A 24,058-nucleotide genomic window follows, 5' to 3' on the forward strand; every position below is an offset into this window, starting at 1 on the left:
TCAACAGTCACAGAGTCACTCTGATGATCATTAACAGTCACAGAGTCACTCTGATGACCACTCAACAGTCACAGTCACTCTGATGACCACTCAACAGTCACAGAGTTACTCTGATGACCACTCAACAGTCACAGAGTTACTCTGATGACCACTCAACAGTCACAGAGTTACTCCGATGATCATTAACATACATAGAGTCACAGAGTTACTCTGATGACCACTCAACAGTCACAGAGTTACTGTGATGATCATTCAACAGTCACAGAGTCACTCTGATGACCACTCAACAGTCACAGAGTCACTCTGATGACCACTCAACAGTCACAGAGTCACTCTGATGGCCACTCAACAGTCACAGAGTTACTCTGATAATCACTTAACAGTCACAGAGTCACTCTGATGACCACTCAACAGTCACAGAATCACTCTGATGATCACTCAGTCACACAGGAACTCTGATGACCACTCAACAGTCACAGAGTCACTCTGATGACCACTCAACAGTCACAGAGTTACTCTGATGACCACTCAACAGTCACAGAGTTACTCTGATGATCACTCAACAGTGACAGAGTTACTCTGATGACCACTCAACAGTCACAGAGTCACTCTGATGACCACTCAACAGTCACAGAGTCACTCTAATGATCACTCACCAGTCACAGAGTCACTCTGATGATAACTCAACAGTCACAGAGTCACTCTGATGACCACTCAACAGTCACAGAGTTACTCTGATGACCACTCAACAGTCACAGAGTTACTCTGATGATCACTCAACAGTCACAGGATCACTCTGATGACCACTCAACAGTCACAGAGTTACTCTGATGATCACTCAACAGTCACAGAGTCACTCTGATGACCACTCCGCAGTCACAGAGTTACTCTGATGACCACTCAACAGTCACAGAGTTACTCTGATGATCACTCAGCAGTCACAGAGTCACTCTGATGATCACTCAACAGTCACAGAGTTACTCTGATGACCACTCAACAGTCACAGAGTTACTCTGATGATCACTCAACAGTTACAGAGTTACTCTGATTATCACTCAACAGTCACAGAGTCACTCTGATGACCACTCAACACTCACAGTTACTCTGATGACCACTCAACAGTCTTAGAGTCACTCTGATGATCACTCAACAGTCACAGAGTCACTCTGATGATAACTCAACAGTCACAGAGTCACTCTGATGATCACTCAACAGTCACAGAGACACTGATGATCACTCAACAGTCACAGAGTCACTCTGATGATCACTCAACAGTCACAGAGTCACTCTGATGATAACTCAACAGTCACAGAGTCACTCTGATGATCACTCAACAGTCACAGAGACACTGATGATCACTCAACAGTCACAGAGTCACTCTGATGACCACTCAACAGTCACAGAGTTACTCTGATGACCACTCAACAGTCACACTGGATTTTTCATGATTTTACTGTTTCACACTCTAAAGGTTGATGACTGTTGTGTTCTGGTTTTGCAGATTGACGACTCTCTAACAGCCTACCAGGTTCAAAGTGCGTGCTTCTCCACAGGCTTCCTAGGCTCGCTTCTTTCAACCTTCAGCTTCAAAACGTCTATCACCAGCATTTACCTCAGTAACGCATTAGTAGATGTGGTTTCTGTGTCAAGTGCTGAGCATCATTTTGACAGTGAGACCTTCCAGGGAGGACGGGCTATTATTACATCAGGTATTAAAGCCTGCTTTCATGAGTAATTCATCACTGAAACTAAAGTCTATGCAGCTTAACAGCCATGAATACCGTGGAAATGTTGACATAGAGTTTTCCAGCTCTTTATTAATGAAACTCTCTGGTCTTTTATTTTTCAAGAAGCTAAGAATGTCATAAATATATGACATGCAGCTTGCTGGAATCAAACCAGAATGCATAATTATTATTTTTATTTTTTATTTATTTAAGTCTGTTTAACCAGGATAACCTCATGGAGATTAAAGATCAGAAATAATAAGAGTGTCCCAGCCACGACAGGCAGCAGCACCTTTAGCAGAGTTGCAGACATGAAACATTAAACATAAAACCACCACAAAACCAGATCAACCTTTAATCACATTTGCAACTATTTACAGAGAGAAGCTCCCCCAGACATTTTTAGCAAAGAAAAGATCCTGAAACTCCTTTTACCCATCTCAGGTAGACTCTGGGCAGAAAGCAAAAATAACTCTAGTGAGTCACAGAGTGAAGACTGGAGCTTCCAGAGCTTTTCACATGTTTAATGATGGAGGCAGGTTTAGTAAATCCGTATAAATAAGGACATGCCAATGATTCTGTCTGAGCAGTCAAAGGCAACCAACTCGATCCTAGAGAATATGATGGAGAGTTAAGGACTAGATGGTTATGAACCTCGGTGGTATGCAGTAGGAGTTATAATTTAAAGTCTTTGCACACCTGCAGTTGTTTGCTTTGTTCTGATTCAGATTTAATGATCCATTGGTGCATGTTTCCACGGGGTCAAGCAGGCCAAAGCTCACCCTCTGGTGTTCTGTCCTTACATCATTCCATCTTCAGTCTAAAGTTAGTTTAACACAGCAATTTCAATATGGCGGCCTCCACAGATTAGCCTCACAGGCCCCTTATTCTAGTGTTTTCTAGTTTGATTTCTTACACTCTGAAAAAGCACGGCGCCTGCCTCACACTCACTTATCTGCTCCTCTTTCTGTTGCCAAGGTAAGTCTGCTGTGATAAAGAGTGCGAGACTGGGGAACTGTAAGGCTGCGAGGCAGACTCTTGGACAAATCCTTCATACCCTGCAGGTGAGACTGACACATCTATACAAGGCTCCCTAATACCTAAAAAACAGGAAACAGTTGCGCAATTTCCAGTTATGGAAGAACATTGAAAATAAGATCAAAAATTAAAAGTCCTGGAAAATTTGGGGCTTTCCTGCAAAGGAATGTGAACATTTCAAGGTTTCACATCAGAGGTTCCCAGAAGATAAGACGCCTTGAGAGGAGCCAGATGAGGTGGCTCGGGCATCTGGTCTGGATGCCTCCTGGACGCCTCCCGGGTGAGATGTTCCAGGCAAGTCCCACTGGGAAGAGGCCCCGAGGAAGACCTAGGACACGCTGGAGAGACTATGTGGCTTGGCTGGCATGGGAACACCTTGGGATCCCCAGGAAAAGCTGGACGAAGTGGCTGGGGAGAGGGAAGTCTGGGCTTCCCTGCTTAGGCTGCTGCCCTCGCGACCCGATCTCAGATAAGCAGAAGAAGATGGATGGATGGATGGAGGTTTCCAGAAGATAAGACTGTCATCTGAAAGAATGGAAGGGGTCATATCAAACACTGATGGCAGTGTTATTAAAAAGCATGTAAACAACTCCAGTCACATACCACAGCCCCCCCTGGAGGCTAAATGAAATGAGATGCCCTCCAAGAAGTAATGTTTTAAAAAAAAGACCATTCTTGAGTGTGCACGCCTGTGTTCAGCTATGCTTCAACCACCTTTGGGGGCAGTGGGGGTCCCCTGTTTCTGGCCCTGTTATTTTGGGGGTCATGGGCTGAAAACCTCTGCTTTAGAGTACATCTCCTGTATGCTGGCTAATCTTTGAAATGTTAGTCTCTGAATAAATGCTCATGAATACCACAGTTTGGGTGAGAATACAAAGGTTAGTAATGAGGAGTCTGGATAATGAGAGAGAATCCTGCAGATCTGTGTTAACAGCTTCTTAATGTGAGAAAAATAAATCATGGTGTGGTAATGACATCTCTTATTCTGTTAATCCAGGACTTCTACAGCCACAGTAACTGGGCGGAGCTAAAGAAGACTGTCCCATACAGCCCTCTGATCAGACCAGACCTTCCTCTTGAGAACCTGGCAGGTGAGAACTAGTTATCACCTGACCACAGATCTGCTAACATTACGAAGCAATTGATACGCCAGACTCCATGTGTGTCATCAGACGGAGGTCACGGTTTAGTTCATCCCTCCGTGTTGGAGGGATGAACTGAACTGAAACAAAACAAATATGATGAGACAGGAATGAAAGACCGGTCTGTGTTCCTTCTGTTTCCTGATTCTCAGTTTAGTATGAATTATTCTGAACATCCCCGAGCGATCCAGGTGTGAAAGTTGTCTGTTTATCATGTGTGCAGGTCTTTTTTCCTCAGGTGAAGCAGAAGTGTCATGCTGTTACGGCTGTGGCCGTATTTTGTTGAGTTTTTGTATCGCTGTGTTTTGTAGTTTGTTCTGTTTTTTTGTGTAGGAGTGAGTGCTCTGTTGCTGTGTGGATCTTTGTCTTGTTTCGTGTGAGAGTGAGTCTTCTGTTCGCCCCATGTGTTCGTGAGTGTGTGGTCTGTCGTGTGAGTGGATCTTTGTTGTCTACAGGTGGTGATGCGTAATTGGTCGCTAGGGTGGCGGTAAAGAGACGCGGCGCTGATTGGCTCTCCACTCTTTAAAATACGGCGGCCTGCAGCTGACGAGGAGCCTGACTGACAGCAGCATCCCCTTGTTTGCTCCCAGCCTCCAAAACCTTAGAGTTAACTGTGTTTTTGCATTTCAGAATAGTTTAGCAGTAGCTTTGATTGTGTTTTGTATTCTTAGTTAGTTCTTTCTGGTAACTGTGTTATTTTTTTGGATACATTTTACTTCTGAGTGCTAGATCGCCTCCTTAGTTTGACTCCAGTCTTTTGTTTGAATTTATAGCCTATTGAGTGGCCTGTTTAATTTAAAATATTGTAAATAAACATTGTAAAACTTCTTTAGATTCTGACTGTTAGTTTGGGGACTGGGAAGAAACATTGACTTTTTCTACTTATATTATGTTAGGTACCTTCCCCCTAGACGGGTGCGTAACATAATTTGGGGGCTCGTCCCATTTATTTTTTTCGCGTGCGATCGTGGTGAGTATTTTTCCGGAGTGTTTGGTGAGTATTTTGTTTGGTTGGCAATTTTTCTCTGTGTGTGGGGGTAAAAGTGGAAGTAGACTTGGATGAGTTCGCACAAAATCCCACCCTTGAAAAGTTAAATAGGTGCACCAAAGCAGATTTATTGCTGATTGCTAATTTATTCAATGTGTCTTTGCCCTTAAATGCCAAAAAGGCAGAGATTAAAGCACAGCTGGCAAAGAGTTTGGTGGAGGAGGGCATAGTAAAATCAGAGCTTAAGTATGTCAGTGCTTCTGAGGAGGTGCCACGGCCGATGGAAGCGGAGGCGACCACGGCCAAGCCAATCCTCAGCTGCCTGGGGGATGTGGGGGCGGAGGCTGCCACACCCGCTCAGGTCTCCACTGATCCTGTCGCTCTCCTACAGGCTGGGGTGGATACGGAGGACCTGAAACTGGCCCTTCGCATGAAAGAGGTGGAGCTTCAAACAAAAACCCGCGAGGTTGAGCTTCTGCACCTCCGTATAAGGGCATTGGAGCTGAACAAAGCTTCTCCCTTGTCTAGCCCTTTAAATCCTCCCACCGCTGCCGCTGAAAAGTTTGACGTTAGTAGGCATATTGCTCTGGTGCCAACGTTCAGAGAAACAGAGGTGGATTCTTATTTTAACGCCTTTGAGCGCATCGCGGCAACTCTTAGTTGGCCCAAAGATGTTTGGAGTTTGCTGCTTCAGTGCAAATTAGCAGGGAAAGCCCAGGAGGTTTGTGCCACTTTATCCATAGATGAAAGTTTGAATTATGATGTGGTTAAAGCTACTGTGTTGCGGGCCTACGAATTGGTGCCGGAGGCTTATCGCCAGAAATTTGGCACCTGTGAAAAATCTGCCAACCAAACTTATGTGGAGTTTGCGAGGGAGAAAACTGTTTTGTTGGATAAATGGTGCGCTGCGAGTAAAGTGTCTGATTTTGCGCAGCTCCGTGAACTGTTCTTGCTGGAGGAATTTAAATCATGTCTCCCTGACAAAATTGTTGTTTACTTAAACGAACAAAAAGTTGACACATTGTCTAAAGCTGCTGTGCTTGCAGATGAATTTGTTCTAACACACCGTGTCTCTTTTCCTCCAGTGCGCCGTGAAGTTTCCGCTGGCGGTGTGGGAAAAAAATCAGCGAACTTCACCCAAAACTCCTCCGCGCACTAACTCCGTGTCTGCTGAGAAACGTGAGTGTTTCTACTGCCATGAGTCTGGGCATTTGATTGCGCACTGTCCAGCTCTGCAGCGCAAAGAACAAAACCACACTCCTAAAAAGCCTAAAAGTGTTGGTTTTGTTCAGCCTGCTCCTGCTCTCTCTCCTGTCAGCGCAGATGACTCTGCTGAGGTGGATGAAGCCTACCGCCCATTCATCCTCCAAGGTTCAGTGTCGCTGACGGGTACGGAGGAAGATCAGGTTCCAATCACTATTTTGCGGGACACGGGGGCTACACAGTCCCTTATTTTGCAAAGCATGTTGCCGTTTTCTGATGAATCGTTTTGTGGTTCTGATGCTCTTTTGTGGGGTGTCAAAATGAGCGTGTTACGAGCACCGCTGCACACCGTTTTTCTGCGCTCACCTCTTGTCTCTGGCCCGGTTAAGATTGGCACTCGCTCTCGCTTACCGGTGCGCGGTGTTGCGCTCATTCTAGGTAATGATTTAGCGGGTAAAAAGGTTTTTCCGACGCCCGAAGTGATCGATAATCCTATTGTGGATTTTTCTGCCCCCGCTGCTGTCAGTGTCTCCTCTGTGTTCCCGGCTTGTGCCGTTACGCGCGCCCAGGCGCGCAAGTATGGTGATGTAATGGATTTATCTGACTCATTCATGTGTTTTGATGATGATCCTGTGAAAACAGAAAAAACTGTTGAGAAATCTGACAAATGTGTGACTGAAAACTTGCTACCAACTGATGCTAACCTGTCTTTTGTTGTTGATAGGGCTGAGTTTGTCCTTGCACAGCAGACTGATCCATCTCTGATAAACTGCCTCTCATCTGCTGCCAGTGCAAGCGCCTAAAATCCCTCCGTGTACTGCATTGATAACAGTATTAATGCGTAATTACTCCCCTCGTCTGGTGATCTAGGTTGGAATTCACTTCAACAATTAGTTGTGCCTCAAAAATTTCGTCCCCAAGTTCTTAGCCTTGCGCATGACAACTTTTCTGGTCATTTAGGAATTAAAAAGACTTACCACCGCATCCTGCGTTATTTCTTTTGGCCAGGTTTGAAGAGTGACGTATCCAAATTTTGTAGATCTGGTCATGTCTGCCAGCTTAGCGGCAAACCAAATCAGGTTATTCCACCTGCTCCTCTGCAGCCGATCCCGGCTCTCGGTGAGCCATTCGAGCACATAATCCTAGACTGTGTAGGTCCACTTCCTAAAACAAAGTCCGGTCATCAGTATCTCCTAACTCTGATGTGTGCAGCAACTCGGTACCCCGAAGCAATACCGCTGCGCACAATTAAAACCAAAGCAGTCATAAAAGCCCTGGTAAACTTTTTCTCCACATTCGGCATGCCAACATCCATCCAGACAGACCAAGGTACTAATTTCACATCCAAATTGTTCGCCCAGGTTCTCTCCACTCTGTCCATAAAACACCAAAAATCCAGCAGTTTTCACCCAGAGTCTCAAGGTGCTCTCGAACGTTTTCATCAGACGTTAAAGTCGATGATGAGAAAATATTGTCTCGAGTCCGGTAAGGAGTGGGATGAGGGGTTGCCTTTTCTCCTCCTCGCGGCGCGTGAAAGTGTGCAGGAGTCCATAGGCTTTAGTCCCGCGGAGTTAGTGTTTGGTCACACCGTGCGTGGTCCTCTGAGATGGCTCCGTGAAAAATACCTGTCTGATACTCCAGGCCCAACCACACATGTGTTAGATTATGTGAGCTCTTTTAGGGAGCGTCTGCATAAAGCTCGCGATGCCGCGCGCAGCGCTCTCTCGGCATCCCAAAAAAAAATGAAAAAGAAATTTGACAAAAAAAAGTGTGAAAAGAGAATTCCAAAGTGGAGACAAAGTTCTGATTCTCCTTCCGATTCCTGGTTCCTCCCTTCAGGCCTTATGTTGTTCAAAAACAATTAAGTGAAACTGATTTTGTTGTTGGAACCCCAGATAGGAGGAGGAAGACTCGCGTGTGCCACATCAACATGATGAAGGCTTATTTCGATCGTGACTCGGATGTCATTTCGTCGTCTCCAGCCGTGCTCTCCGTTTCTACTGTCCCTCTGTCTCCCTCTCAGTATTTCCCTGAGAGTGATGGCCTTCGTGTCTCTGTTGCTGACCCTTGCGCGCGTCTCCAAAATTCAGAAATGCTGACAGATTTAAAATCCCACCTTCCCCACCTGAGTGACACCGCCAAAAATGACATCTGCAATTTAATCAATAGCCACCGGTCATTATTTTCTGACACTCCCTCCCGCACTACTGTTCTCTCCCATGACATTGATGTCGGTGTTCATGCCCCCATTAAACAGCATGCCTACCGTGTAAATCCCACTAAGCGTGCGCTGTTTCAGCAGGAGGTAACATACCTGCTGGAAGATGGTTTGGCAGTCCCTAGCTCCAGCGCGTGGAGCTCTCCGTGCCTGCTCGTGCCGAAGCCAGACAAAACCCCTCGCTTCTGCACCGACTTTAGAAAAGTTAACTCGGCAACAAAGCCTGACTCCTATCCTCTGCCCAGGATGGAGGACTGTGTTGATCGCGTTGGTTCGGCCAAATTTGTGACCAAACTTGATTTGTTGAAGGGCTGCTGGCAGGTCCCTTTAACTCCCCGTGCCTCTGAGATCTCTGCGTTCGTCACTCCCGACAGCTTCCTGCAGTACACTGTCATGCCCTTTGGTCTGCGGAATGCACCTGCCACTTTTCAGCGGCTCATGCACAAAGTCCTGTCTGGCGTCAATAACTGTGAAATTTATTTAGATGACATTGTTGCTTATTCCAACACGTGGCAGGAGCATGTAAAAACACTTCACGTTATCTTTGACAGGCTACAGAAAGCGTCCCTCACCCTCAACCTGGCCAAATGTGAATTTGGTAGGGCCACTGTTACTTATTTAGGTAAGGAGGTCGGCCAGGGTCAGGTGCGCGCGCTCTCCGCAAAAATTCTGGCCATCCTTGATTACCCCGTGCCTCAGACTCGGCGCCAACTCCGCCGATTCCTCGGGATGGCAGGCTATTACCGAGGCTTCTGTAAAAACTTTGCTGACGTTGTTGCTCCTCTAACTAGTCTCACCAGTGTCTCTCAACCATTCGTTTGGTCCTCAGCATGCCAGAAATCCTTTGAGTCCGCTAAAGCGCTCCTCTGCAGCACACCTGTCCTCTCTGCTCCTGATTTTGCGCGCCCCTTTAAGCTGGAGGTCGACGCCAGCGCTCGTGGTGCTGGTGCGGTGCTGCTGCAGGAGGATGAAAATGGTGTTGACCACCCAGTCGCGTACTTTTCAAAAAAATTCAATAAAAACCAAGTCCAGTACAGCACCATTGAACAGGAGGCTCTGTCGTTGTTGCTCGCCCTGCAACATTTTGAGGTGTATGTTGGGTCCAGCGCGCTGCCCGTTCAGGTCTTTACTGACCACAATCCCCTCGTGTTCCTGGCACAGATGGGTAAAACGAACCGCAGGTTGATGCGATGGTCACTGCTAGTGCAAGATTTTAACATTGACATCAAACATAAAAAAGGAAAAGATAATGTGCTCGCTGATGCTCTGTCGCGCATACATCTCCCTCCCTAAACTGCAAACATTAAGGGGGTAATGTTTTGCTCTTTAGGAATTGGGGTGTTACGGCTGTGGCCGTATTTTGTTGAGTTTTTGTATCGCTGTGTTTTGTAGTTTGTTCTGTTTTTTTGTGTAGGAGTGAGTGCTCTGTTGCTGTGTGGATCTTTGTCTTGTTTCGTGTGAGAGTGAGTCTTCTGTTCGTCCCATGTGTTCGTGAGTGTGTGGTCTGTCGTGTGAGTGGATCTTTGTTGTCTACAGGTGGTGATGCGTAATTGGTCGCTAGGGTGGCGGTAAAGAGACGCGGCGCTGATTGGCTCTCCACTCTTTAAAATACGGCGGCCTGCAGCTGACGAGGAGCCTGACTGACAGCAGCATCCCCTTGTTTGCTCCCAGCCTCCAAAACCTTAGAGTTAACTGTGTTTTTGCATTTCAGAATAGTTTAGCAGTAGCTTTGATTGTGTTTTGTATTCTTAGTTAGTTCCTTCTGGTAACTGTGTTATTTTTTTGGACACATTTTACTTCTGAGTGCTAGATCGCCTCCTTAGTTTGAATCCAGTCTTTTGTTTGAATTTATAGCCTATTGAGTGGCCTGTTTAATTTAAAATATTGTAAATAAACATTGTAAAACTTCTTTAGATTCTGACTGTTAGTTTGGGGACTGGGAAGAAACATTGACTTTTTCTACTTATATTATGTTAGGTACCTTCCCCCTAGACGGGTGCGTAACAAATGTAGTTTTCTTCATGTTGCAGGCCCCAACACTCGGACCTGTAGAAACTGTTCTGGAGACAACTGTGACGACAACATTTTACCCGAGGTGATAGACCAGGGCCTCATCACTTCAGGCTACTTTACTTTCTCCATATTCTCATCTGCAGAGAAACCTCCAGGTAATCTCAGCCTCTTTAGGTGAAGTTCCATGAAGGTTTAGTTTTAAACACATGTAGTTTAAAACATTTTTGGTCCTTCAAGGTAAATGCAGCCATGGTGGATTTGGTGACGGGACGAGCAAACGTGATCCAGTGGGGGGCATCAACAAGGACACTACAGATTCTGAACATGGATCTTATCACCACAGAGCTGCTGACCTGGCTGTGAGCGCCACCATGGAGCTTCTGGAGGACATCAGACTGGCCGTTGGAGACAACAACTTCCTGAAGTACGGGCTTGCTTCACCTTAGTCGGTTTGTGGGAACAACTAAAATGCCTGTCTTTGGTTATCTGTTTGTCAGAGGTCAGATGAGTCCATCTCAGACCCCAGCGTCTTGTCCAGGGGTGACCAAACTTTTTCCATTGGGGGAAAAGAGATATATATGGAGCACAGAAATATATAAGGAGGGTGGGGCCACTTTTGCCATTAAATACCACTTGTTTCCTTTTTCACCACTTTTGCCTATTATTTTTGTCATTTTTGCCCCTTTTCACTATTTTTTGCCACTTTTCCCCAAATTTAAGCAGGTCTTTTCCATTACATACTACTAGTGTCTTTTTTTGCCTATTTTTGCCACTCTTGACTGCTTTTTGCCCATTTCAGTCACTTTCCACCCATTTTCCCTCGTTTTTGCCCCTAATTAACCATTTTTTGCCACCTGTAACTCATTTTTTGGCACTTCTCACCCATTTTTGCTACTTTCTGGCTCTTTTTCTACTTTTCCTCCCCATTTTCACCCCTTTTCATCCATTTTTTCCATATTTAACTTATTTTCATTGCCACTTTTACCCATTTTTGCAACTTTTCACCCCTTGGATTGCGAAGGTATTTTCAACGATTTGGCTCTTTGGTTGAGCAGGGTTGAGTAACGCTGCTTTTTAGTGTTGTCTTAATTTAGTCCTGAAAAAAAAACCAAAAAAAAAAACAGCAATAAATCCATGTCAAAATGTTTGTTTACAGTCCTATGGTAGCACTGCCTTGTGCTGAAACTAAGAGGAGAAATACAGTGTAGCACAAGCTTAATGCTCTGCTGAGGGACACATTTAATGCTATTTAAAGAATTTTGGGGGGGGGCAATCAAAAATGAGCCGCGGGTCATAGTTTGGACAGCCCTGCTGTAGGGAGTAATCGTACTGTACAGCCCACTCAAGTATCAAAGAAAGCACTCTGCATTTAGGTAGCATCTAAATAAACTAATTTGAACTTTGAATAATACTTGTACTTTTATGTTTAATTCATTTAAAGTTTACTTCAGGTGATTTGGGGACCAATAGTTTTACTTCTTCTGAGAGAATCTTAGTCAAAGTAACTTAAGCTTGAGTAATAAATCATAATTTCCTGAGACCTGAGCTTTTATTTGGAATTCATTTTTATTTTTCCCACTTATTTGGGACAATCTGGACCTCATAAGTTTAAAAGCTCAGCCTCAACTTTAAACACGAATTAATTTTGACCTAAACTTAAAGCCCAATATCAACACAAATTCCCCCAAATTTTAAAGAAACTACCTGAAATTTTTTTTTAACTTTTTCATTAAGTCAAAATTTTAATGAAAAATTCCCCCAAAATTGTGTTTACATTCCTGAAAAATTCTCAAAGCAAGTCCCCCAAATCGTACAAATAAATTCCCCAAGATTCCATGAAAAGTGACAGAAAGTCACCCCAAACATGCCAACAAATTCCCTGAAAATTCCTTGAAATTCTAGAAATTTCAAAGGATACCCCGCTTACCAAAATCAAATATAAATGTCCCAAGTTTCCTTAACCTTCCCTCAAAATTTCACAGCTATTTAACCCCAAACAATTCACACAAAATTTCCCCAAAATTACAAATACATTTCCTAAATTAACACAAAATGAAACAATCCCTCAACCATCTGAAAACAAATCTAAACTTTTAATGCAGATACTCAAACATTTCAATGCAAATACACTTCTGATGAAGCTCTCAAAAATACACAGAGGTCTCCCAAATTTTCCATGAAAATTCTCGAAAATTTCTAAGATATATTCCCCAAATTATCAATGAAATTTCCTGATAATTTGACAGCAAATTTCCCATTATTTTAAATTAATAACTTGAATTTAAATGGACAGTGTGGAAAACTTTCTCAAAAATCCTAATAGTAGAAATTTCTATTATGTTGTGAGAAGGCCAGGATGTAATGTCCTCATATGTGCATGCAGGGTCTTGGGAGGATAATTTCTACATGTGCCAGCTTATATATGAAAGTCCATGTGCATCTGTGGTAAGGCTGAGGGTGTAAAGAGTGTTAGAATGCTGAATGGACATGATGAGAGATAAAGAATACTTAAAAAGATGTGAGCAGATGTACATAGGGTAGATGGGAGTATTCTATGGTAGACATGAAGCTGCAGTCAGACGTCTTGTTGCTCTGTCTTTCCTGCAGGTTGATGGGCCTCTCCCAGTCCTCAGCGCTGTGTTTTATCATCGACACCACGGGCAGTATGGGGGATGACATCGCTGAGGTGAAGAGAGTGTCTCGTGAAATTATTGACAGTAAGAGGGGAACGGCGCTGGAGCCATGCACCTACATACTGGTACCTTTCAACGACCCAAGTAAGCTTATGACTGAACACTGTGGTGTTAAAGGGATATTTCACTATTCATTTAAGATTTTTGAAGATGAGTTGAAAGAGGTATTTGGGGTCAGTGCTGCCCATAAGGTGGACAAAAAGGGCAGGGCTTTCTGAGGCCCACCCAACTGGGGGCCAGGGGGGTTGGCAAAACCATTGTCCTTTCTAAAGTGAATGTTCAGTGCTTAACAAATGTATTAGACCACCCTAACCCTCACCAAAGTCAGGTTTATGCCACAGCTGCCCTAAATTAACAGCATTGGTAGTTACCAAAATCATTTTTTATCTTTCTGCAATGGTTAATACACCAATATGTAGAAGCTCTTTAACCCAAATGATATTTTTAATGCTAAAATAGAATTATTATTTTTATCCATGAATTTTCAAATGTACTGATTTACAAAAGAACTGAAAAAATAGTAAAGCACATTAATATTTCTTGATTAATATGTCAAATTATAGTTATTTACTTGCTTTCCTGAACAGAAAAATGAGTTTTAGTGGTTGAATGTTATGGTTGATTCATTTCTGACTTCTCAGAGAAGCCCAGTGAGCCGGCTCAAATTTGGGTGAATTCAGTTTGAAATTCCTCATTCCTGTTCAAAATGGTAAAACGTGGAGAGCTGACTGAAAATGAAAGAGTCCGCATTAAAGCACGTCATGATGCTGGATGGTCTCTGAGACAAATATGACAGGTGGCCTAATACATTTGTTAAGCACTGTAAATATATTTTTAACCTTAATGATAACCATTCTTATAGGAGCAAAAAAAAGGAGTAGTCAATAAGAATTCATGGTGGAAGCACTAATTCATCTTGCCCTCTTATGTCCACCCTGTTACCATGCAAAATAGTAACAGGGGGGACATTTTAAGCTAACATCAGACGTTATTAGGCCTGTGATGAACAACAAGCTAGCACATGGTGACCACAGAGAAAGATTTTTAATGTATTTATTAATGATATTTTTGAAAATGACAAAAAAATATCAGTTTCCAATATAAATAAGGGTAACAGAGTGGACATGTTATGCTTTACCACATCATTGAACTATTCTAAAACACTGAAAAAAAGGTTAATTAAAGAGTGATGTTTACCCTGCTTCTTCCAGATGTTTTCCCTCCAAAAATGTCTGCTACTTTCTGTGAGTCATGCTACTAGAGGAATGGTCAGGAGGGAGGTGGAGGGACGGGACTGTCAGAGTAACAGGGTGGACACTTGACGCAGGGACACAACTTATTTTTAAGAATTTAATAATTACAAATGTTTCCATAACAAAAATAACCACTGGGTGAGAACCATTATAAATGAGACTATAAGGAAATAATGAAAAAAATAGACCTTATTTGATTTTTGTCACTTCTAATCGTAACTTAGCTTGAGCAAACATGAGTGCGGACATGGCAGTACACTCTACTTGCAGTTAAAGTCAGATTAATAGTTTTAAATGAATTCATCCTGTGTACATATGGTTGTGTTTTATGGTAGAGGGGAGTTAACTGTGTAAGATAAGATTTTAAAAATAAATATTAGCCCACTTCTACACAAAATATGCCACATTATGGCATGGGGACTCAAATGGCACTCATTACTAGGGTTTACCCAATCCCGTTATTAGTTACATTTTCATAAAAGTAATCCGTTACTGGAAAAAAAATCCCACATTTCCTCCTTGGCTTCAAAAAGAGAGAGAGAGAGAGAGAGAGAAGTTCCTTGAAGCATCTGCTCTGTTTGTCCTTCTCTCTTCCTGTAGTCACGTTGGCACGTAGCGCCATACCGGCGGAAGGTAAACATTCTGTGCCATTACGCGCGCGTTGTTAGCTTGTTGAGCCAGTGAAATGACAGAGAGGACATCAGGCCACTGTGTAATTATCCCCATTATGATGGATTTTTGGATAAACGGGACAAGAACAGCATCCTGGTGAAACGTAAGTTTAAAAGCTCCATTTGCTTTCATTGAATAAGCTGCGCAGCTGTTCTAATTACGCGCTGTTATTACGCACAGCGTTTGAGTGATTCTGTCTGCCTCAGTTTGTTGTCAGATTGTGAGCATGTTAAAGAGCTGTAAAGGTTTTCCTGTCTTTTAGCGGTGTTCTCAGGCTGCAGAGATACAGATTATGGGCTGTAAATACGCTGTACATTGGCATTAGAGTCTGCACATTCAAATGCAGACATGGGGTCGTTATCTGTCGTTTTTACAACCAACGAGTGGAACTAGTGGCTAAAGACTTTTAATATTTAGTAACGGAAAAGTACTCTAGCGTGTTAGTTTTGGAGGTAAGTAACGCAGTAACGTAACAAATTACCTTTCTCAGTAGGTAACGCAGTAATCTAACGAGTTAGTTTCAAAAGTAACGCTACCCAACACTGCTCATGTTAAAAATTCAGATTGGCACCCTGACTAAAACATTAGGATTGTCAGAGCTAAACTCTGATGGGCTCAAATGACAGGATCGCAATAAATAAAAAAATAAAGTAGAAGGAACTGAAATAACTTTGAAAGAAAATGAACGTGATGATTGGTAAAAAAAAAAAAAAAAAAAGAGGCAAAAAAGGTTAAAACTGGCATAAATAGGGTCTGAAATGAGCAGTTCATTACAGAGACAAAATGTGCAAAAAAGGGCAAAAAAATATTGAAAAGTGGTAACTGAGTGGCAAAAATGGATCAAAAGAGGCAGCAGCAGAAGAGATTTCTAAGAAAGGCAAAAAGGTGAATAAAGCAGGTGGAAAAAGATGAAAAGCGGTTTAAAAGTTCTGAAAGTGGTTAAAAGTGGAACTATTTCACAGGCTAGAATGTGGAAATTGGCAGAATAAGGTTAGAATGTGATGAAGAGATCTAAAAGTGGCATGGATAAGAAATCTGAACATCAGACTCCCCAACAGTTTAACACAATTTTAAGCTCCAAAATGAGGGAACTGTTAGCCAGGATGCTAGCACTAATGCTACTGATCCAAAACACATGGGAGGTGAAGAACCAGAGAATGAACCCTGTTAACCCTTGTTTTGTCATGGGTCCATTCTCTGTGTTTATCAGGGTCAATTATCTGGTTTGTCAGGGGTCATTCTCTGTGTTTATCAGGGGTCATTCTCTGTGTTTATCAGGGGTCATTCTCTGTGTTTATCAGGGGTCATTCTCTGTGTTTATCAGGGGTCATTCTCTGTGTTTATCAGGGGTCATTCTCTGTGTCTATCAGGGGTCATTCTCTGTGTTTATCAGGGGTCATTCTCTGTGTTTATCAGGGGTCATTCTCTGTGTTTATCAGGGGTCATTCTCTGTGTGTATGCGGTGTCATTCTCTGTGTATATCAGGGTCATTCTCTGTGTGTTTATCAGGGTCATTCTCTGTGTATATCAGGGTCATTCTCTGTGTTTATCAGGGGTCATTCTCTGTGTTTATCAGGGGTCATTCTCTGTGTTTATCAGGGGTCATTCTCTGTGTCTATCAGGGGTCATTCTCTGTGTCTGTCAGGGGTCATTCTCTGTGTCTGTCAGGGGTCATTCGCTGTGTTTATCAGGGGTCATTCGCTGTGTTTATCAGGGGTCATTCGCTGTGTTTATCAGGGGTCATTCTCTGTGTTTATCAGGGGTCATTCTCTGTGTTTATCAGGGGTCATTCTCTGTGTCTGTCAGGGGTCATTCTCTGTGTCTGTCAGGGGTCATTCTCTGTGTTTATCAGGGGTCATTCGCTGTGTTTATCAGGGGTCATTCGCTGTGTTTATCAGGGGTCATTCTCTGTGTTTATCAGGGGTCATTCGCTGTGTTTATCAGGGGTCATTCTCTGTGTTTATCAGGGGTCATTCTCTGTGTTTATCAGGGGTCATTCTCTGTGTTTATCAGGGGTCATTCTCTGTGTCTGTCAGGGGTCATTCTCTGTGTTTATCAGGGGTCATTCTCTGTGTTTATCAGGGGTCATTCTCTGTGTTTATCAGGGGTCATTCGCTGTGTTTATCAGGGGTCATTCTCTGTGTTTATCGGGGGTCATTCGCTGTGTTTATCGGGGGTCATTCGCTGTGTTTACCGGGGGTCATTCTCTGTGTCTATCGGGGGTCATTCTCTGTGTTTATCGGGGGTCTATTCTGGATGCCATTAGCCTCCAGTGATTCCAGCCCTTATAGACCAGAGCCACACATACACTTTATTGCCAGAAGTATTCACTCACATTTCTTTACTTTCATATGAACTTCAGTGACATCCCATTCTTAATCCATAGGGTTTAATATGACATGGGTCCATCCTTTGCAGCTTTAACAGCTTCAACTCTTCTGGGAAGGCTTTCCACAAGGTTCAGGAGTGTTTATGGGAATTTATGACCATTCTTCCAGAAGCACATTTGTGAGGTCACACACTGATGTTGGACAAGAAGGCCTGGCTCTCAGTCTCCACTCTAATTCATCCCAAAGGTGTTCTATCAGGTTGAGGTCAGGACTCTGTGCAGGCCAGTCAAGTTGATCCACACCAAACTCTCTCATCCATGTCTTTATGGACCTTGCTTTGTGCACTGGAGCACAGTCATGTTGGAACAGAAAGGGGCCATCCCCAAACTGTTCCCACAAGGTTGGGAGCATGGAATTGTCCAAAATCTCTTGGTATGCTGAAGCATTCAGAGTTCCTTTGACTGGAACTAAGGGGCCAAGCCCAGCTCCTGAGAAACAAGCCCACACCATAATCCCCCCTCCTCCTGCATTCATTTCTCTAACAGTGGTGGTTTAATGTCAGCTTTGTGACTGACACGTTTCTGACACATGACTAGATCTCACACTACAGTAAATAGTCGTGAAGTTCTTACAATGGCCATGTGATTCATGTGTTTCAGGTTTCGGACCCGTGTTTCAGACGACTGACGCAGACGCCTTTAAGAACCGCATCGACAGCCTTTTTGCCTTCGGTGGAGGAGATGCACCCGAGTTCAGCTTGTCAGGACTTGAGGTTTTACACTTTTTTTTTTTCTTTTTTCTTCATTTTTAGGTATTTCCTCCCAAACATCTTCAGTATAAACAAACTTTAATCAAATTGAGGTCTTTGCACACTGAGTCTGCTGTGTTTTTTTCTCTTCTGTGTTCTGATGGAAAAAGCAGAGATGACTCCTGACAAAATCATTTTTCATGATTTTGAAGCTTAATTTTTTAAACTTAGAGATGTTTTATTGGACTGAAATTTTATTTAGAGGTTCATAACACAGCGACCTGTCATACAACAAACCTAAATACAGATTTATTTTAATTTTTTGGGGTCTTTAAGGCTAAGCAAACTGCTCCAAACCCTGCCTGTGGGTCCCAGATGAAAATCACTGATCTTAACAATCTTAGAACAAACCTGAGCTGCAGATCTACTCTGTATCCTGAGATTACATTGGTTATGAACTGGTGCTACACAAATATGGATTAACTGAGGGTTTTTTTTCTGACCAACAGCTCGCCCTGACGTCTGCTCCCCCCAACTCTGAAATGTTCCTCTTTACCGACGCTGCAGCAAAGGATGCTGGTCTGAAAAACACCATCCTAGCCCTCATCGAGAGCACCGGCTCTGTGGTAAGAGACACAGTTCACCATGCCGCTCTGCTGAGCAGGTTGAGAGGGGTTCTGTGAGGGCTGCAGGAGTGGGGTCTGGAGGAGAGAGGCTGGTGAGTGGATCCAGAGAGAGAGTTAGGCAGTCTGGCAGAGATCGGGCTTGTGCTGGCGGCTCGTGGAGGCACTGGAAAAGACGGAGGAGAAGGCGGGATTAATATAAGGCAAACACACGTAGTTGATTTACTTAAATTACTGAGAGAGACTGAAAGCACCAGAAGTCGGCCGACACCACTCTGAAAGCGGGACTCATCTGGCGCCGGAGATGACAACGAGCGGAGCTTAACGGGGGGGGGGGGGGGGCAGTGAAGAGACTCAGGTGTGCAGGTGCCGGGAAAGCCAGTGTAGGGGAAGGCCAATCTCTGTGAAGAGAGAACAGAAGACTCCACGCAGGAAATAGTCGAACAGGAAGTTGCCAAAATAAAAGTGAAAACTGCAAATCACCACACTTTTCACCCAATTGAGCTACCTTTGTCATTAAAAAACACTTTTTTCTCACATTTTTGCCCATTTTGGCCAATTCTTTTTGTCACTTTTTTCCATTTTTGACCTTTATCACCATTTTTTTGCCACTTTTTGCCCATTTCAGCTACCTTTTTCCCATTAAGTACCCATTTTTTTTCCATTTTTGCCACTTTTGTCCCATTTTTGTCTTTTTTCACCATTTTTTTCTACTTTTCATCCAATTGAGCTACCTGCCATTAAAACCACTTTTCCCTGATTTTTTCCCCATTTTTGCCAAATGTTTTTTCTACTTTTTCCCAAATTTTTGCCCTTTTTCAACATTTTTTTGCTACTTTTCGCCCATTAAAGCTACCTTTTTCCCATTAAGTACCCTTTTTTCCCATTTTTGCCCCTTTTCAACAATTTTTCCCACTTTTTGCTAGTTTAAGCTACCTTTTGCCGTTAAATACCAACTGTGTCCTCAATTTTTACCCATTTTTGCATCTTCTTTTAGCCACTTATATCTCACTTTTGCCCTATGATGCCACTTTTGACAGCTTTTTGCCCATTTTAGTCACTTTTCTCTCATTTTTTGCCATGATTTTGCAACTATTGGACCATTTTCACCACCTTTAACATATTTTCATTGCTACTTCAAGCTGTTTTGCCACCTTTCACCTCTTAGATTGTGGCTCTTGCAAAGGTATTTTTCAGCGATTTGGCTTGTTGGTTGAGCAGGGTTGAGTAACACTGATTTAGAGGTTTTATTCTGAGGTGATATGCCAAACTATCAGCTGTTTTAAGTCCACTCTCATGGTATCTAGGAGAGTGGTGTGATTTTTGTTTAATTTTGTACATTTTTGAATTACACCCACATCCGTTGTATTTTGACTCATTAACTGTTAACCACTAAATTTGTTCAGTTGACTTCCATTACAACCACATTTCTGACCAACCCCTTAAAACTGAATGCAAAAAGATGATGGTGCCTGAGATTTCCTGTTTCTCTTTAGCAAACTCCATTTAGTTGTGTTAAAAATTCACTTCATCATTTCCTCCACTGAGCTCTCTGGTGGGCACATAGAAATCATCAGCATGACCCCTGTGACCCCTGTCAACACCGGCATGAGAGCATCTCCAGAACGATTTCTCGCAGGACAAAATGCACGGTGGAAAAAGGAAAGAAAGCTGAGACCAACTTCTGTTGACTTTTGTTGCTCAATGTGGGCGTCATCTGCTTCCTAAGATGGTTTTTAAATCTCAACCCACTCTGAACTGTGGGAAATAAGGACAGTTTCACCTGATTGCTGACATGTTGATCGTCTGAAAACAATCAGTAGGTAATTCAGATAGACAGTGATATGGAGCTATTATTGTTGCAAATGCATACATAGATCTGAACGCAAATCTGCAAATATGTAGATAAATTTGCAAATGCATGCATAAATCCACACGTGTGTGTACGGATCTGCAAATTTGTGCAAAGATCCACAAATACATGCACAAATGCAAATATGCAGGCTTTAGTTTATTTTGATGATGGTCTGTGTGATACATACACTATGAGGCAGGCAGCTTTGCCTGTGAGCCTGCACTGAGGGCTAAAAATCCCACTACTCTTCCACCTACAGCTCTGAGTACACATTTGCAGAAGTGTTGCAAAAGTCACAAGTATTTTGACAACTTAAGGTAAAAGAGTGAGTTTTCTGAACCAAAATAAATTCATTCCACAATTACAAATCTGTGTACACCTTTACAGTTTGAGCATGCAGTGGCAGATCTTCGAATACATTTGAACATGTTTTTACTTATTTGTAAATCTGTCTATGCAATTTCATATTTGCATTCAGTTCTATGTATGCATTTGCAAATAATTTTGCAACAGTAATAGCTCCATACAGTGAGACCACAGAGCCTCTGCTTGTAGAGATGGTTTCAGATCTCAGATCTCACAGAAACTCGACCCACCACCCCTGAGCATCACCAATAAACACTCCTCTCCCATTTTCACTGCTTACACCCCTGTAGTTTCTCTGATTCAGATGATGAAGTGAGTCACTGTCGTATTTTTGCTGTGGATTGTTTGGTGTTCACAGTGAAAAACCATAAAGCTCACACCCATGGTGGTCTGACCCCCCTCGGCTGATAAAGAACATCATCTTCTCTCTCTCTGTGTTTATTTGTCCTCATGTCTGCAGGTTAATTTCATGTTGACCAATGTTCTGCTCAGCCGTCGCCGCCGCAGAGACCCTCAGGGACCATCTCCACGCCTGAGCCAATCAGATGCTGTGTTGTACAGCAGCCTCGCACGGGCCTCCGGAGGCCTGGCCATCGAGGTCTCCAAGGCGGACCTTTCTGAGGCGACAAGTGTGATACTGGACTCAACAGCGACTGCTGTGGTGAGACACTGAGAACTAGAGTGGCTAGCTCCAGACTAGGGCTGGGCAGTTAATCTAAATTCTGATTAAATAGCAATATGGCCTACTGCAATGTTCAAATCCAGAGAGTGCAATAATCTTTGGCCTGAAATTTTTATAGTCTTCTTCAAAATAGGAAATCCATTAAATTATCACTCCCTTTAATACAATGCATATCAAATTTCCAATATAATACAAAATAAAAGCAATAAGATGTTTTTGCTTAGAAATTTTTTGATACTTTTTGCAGAATTTTGAGAAATTTATTTTGACATTTTAAGGAATTTGATTTGGACTTTTGGGAGGAAATTTGCTTTGAAAATGTAAAATATCTTCTTGAAAATGTGATCCATTTATTTCTAAATTTTGGGGAATTTGATTTTAATTTCTTTAAAATTTCCAGGTATTTTCATAAAAATATGAGGAACATATATATACTTTTTAAGAAGTTGATTTGATTTGATTTGATTTTTTTTTTTTTTTTTTTTGGAAGGGGGGGTGACTTAATTTTTTTTAGTATTTTTACAAAAATTTGAGGAATTTATTTGTAAATTTCTGGGAACATGATTAGATTTTTTTGAAGGTGGGCAGGTTTAATTTTGAGTTATTCTGATAGAAATTTTTAACAGTTATTTGTAGACTTGGAGATTTGATTGAAATTTCTGGGGGAAATTTCAGGAGAATCTTCTTTAGGTCTAACGGAGTGACGGCCCAGGATGATAAAGCCTCTGGTCCTGGCTGAAGCCAGCTTTAACAAAGGTCGTGGTTTAGAGGAAAACTGAAGTGTTGCTTCTGTTCAGGTGACAGTTTTCCAGGCTGTGAGGAATCCTGGACGGCCAGATAATTTCACCTTCACAGCGGATGGATCTCTCAGGAACATGACCATCTACATCACCGGAGACTCCCCCCTCACCTTCACCCTCACCGCTCCAACAGGTGAGTTTCTGCCACAGGAAGAGGACACGTTTGGGGGAACGCCGTCTGCAGCAGGGCTTCTCAGTGTATTTGAGGAAGAATGTTTCAGTTTGGAGCTCAGATGGTGGGAAACACACGACTGAAGTCAGGCGGAGTTTAAGGGTTAACTGATCCGAAGCAGGAAGGCCACTTTTAACAGCTTTTCTCCATTGTTATGTAAAATTCATCAATGACACAAATACAGCTGATTATTTTAGTAAATAGAGCCTCAGTTCAAAACAAGAGATGTGTGAGCAGTTATGGTTCCTGATCATCTGTTGTTGTTTTGATTGAGAGCTCCCCCTAGTGTGCATTCTGTGTAAATGAATAACCAGTAGGTTTGAACTAAATTATGGGGAGAAAACAAACGTTGAGATGTTATTTTTATATACAGGAGTGTTTTAGTATTATCAGCCAATCATCAGTGATCAGACATCTTTAACCCTCAGGCATCACTTTAATGTTCTATCCTGTAAACCGGTGGTTTTCAAACTTTTTTCACCAAGGCACACCTAAGGTTAAGCCAACAACTCAAGGCACACCATGTTTAAATCGATACAAAAAAAACTTTTTAAATAATGTTACAGTCAAGGTGGCCAATAAGGGGAGATAAAGGGGGCTTTCTGGTGCCCAGCCAACTGGGAGATCATGGAGATGGCAAAAGGTGGCAAAACAAAGTCAGAAATGGGCAAAAATTGGTTTAAAAAAAAAAAAAAAAACAGAAAAGAAAAAAAAAAAGTGGCCAATCAATGGGTTGAAATTAGCAAAACTTGTTGGAAGTATCAAAATAGTGGCAAAACTGAGTTACAAGTGGCCTAAAAGGGTTTAATGGTGTAAAAAGGTGGTAAAATGGGTTAAAAATTATTTTTTTAAAAGGGAAAATTGGGCAAAAAAGTGGTCAAGCATAGTCAAAAGCTGACAAAAATTGGCAAAAAGATGGCATAAATGGGTTGAAAGTGTCAAAAAGGAGGCAAAATGAATCACAAGTGGCAGAAAAGTGGCAAAAAAGGGTTAAAGGTGCTAAAAGGTGGTAAAAAGGGGCTAAAAGTGATGGGAAAAATGGCCAACCAGTCGCTAAATTGGGCGAAAAGTGTCAAAATGATAGCAAAAATGGGTTGACTGTGGCAAAATAGATCACAAGTGGCAAAAAATGGTCAAAAGTAGTAATAAGAAATGGTTAAAAAAATACTAAAAAAAAAAAAAAAAAGAAAGAAAAAAAAGGTTTTAGTTGTGTCAACCCAATAATAGCTTGCCATGCTTTTCAGCTCTAAATGAGGTAACTGTTAGCCAGGATGCTAGCACCAATGATCCAACACACACACTGATATCATCAATAAATCCCAACTGGGAAGGTCCCATTCTCTGGGGTTTTTCAGGGGTCCAGATCTATGGTCAGTCCTGGTTACAGTACTTGCCATAAAGTTGTAGTAATAACGTATGGTAGAAATTCTCACAGCACACCTAGACTTGCCTTAAGGCACACTAGTGGGCTTTGCCACACCGTTTGAGAACCACTGCTTTAAAGCCATTAAGGACAAAAATGTCCACCTCCAAAA

General features: G+C 42.5%; 1 protein-coding gene across 1 annotated transcript in view; it reads left to right on the plus strand.

Moving 5' to 3' along the window:
* The window catches only part of LOC121508667 (von Willebrand factor A domain-containing protein 7-like), a 48,711-nt gene that overhangs the window by 16,707 nt on the left and 7,946 nt on the right, over positions 1 to 24,058 (plus strand). The window contains exons 3-12 of the mRNA XM_041785660.1: positions 1,502 to 1,709; positions 2,706 to 2,791; positions 3,763 to 3,856; positions 10,347 to 10,484; positions 10,567 to 10,753; positions 12,937 to 13,106; positions 17,937 to 18,049; positions 18,535 to 18,651; positions 21,330 to 21,530; positions 22,349 to 22,484. Of these exons, the coding sequence (XP_041641594.1) occupies positions 1,502 to 1,709; positions 2,706 to 2,791; positions 3,763 to 3,856; positions 10,347 to 10,484; positions 10,567 to 10,753; positions 12,937 to 13,106; positions 17,937 to 18,049; positions 18,535 to 18,651; positions 21,330 to 21,530; positions 22,349 to 22,484 (1,450 nt within the window). The remainder of the gene's footprint in view (positions 1 to 1,501; positions 1,710 to 2,705; positions 2,792 to 3,762; positions 3,857 to 10,346; positions 10,485 to 10,566; positions 10,754 to 12,936; positions 13,107 to 17,936; positions 18,050 to 18,534; positions 18,652 to 21,329; positions 21,531 to 22,348; positions 22,485 to 24,058) is intronic.

Source organism: Cheilinus undulatus, linkage group 4 (assembly GCF_018320785.1).
Source record: "Cheilinus undulatus linkage group 4, ASM1832078v1, whole genome shotgun sequence".
In the NCBI taxonomy this organism is placed as follows: domain Eukaryota; kingdom Metazoa; phylum Chordata; class Actinopteri; order Labriformes; family Labridae; genus Cheilinus; species Cheilinus undulatus.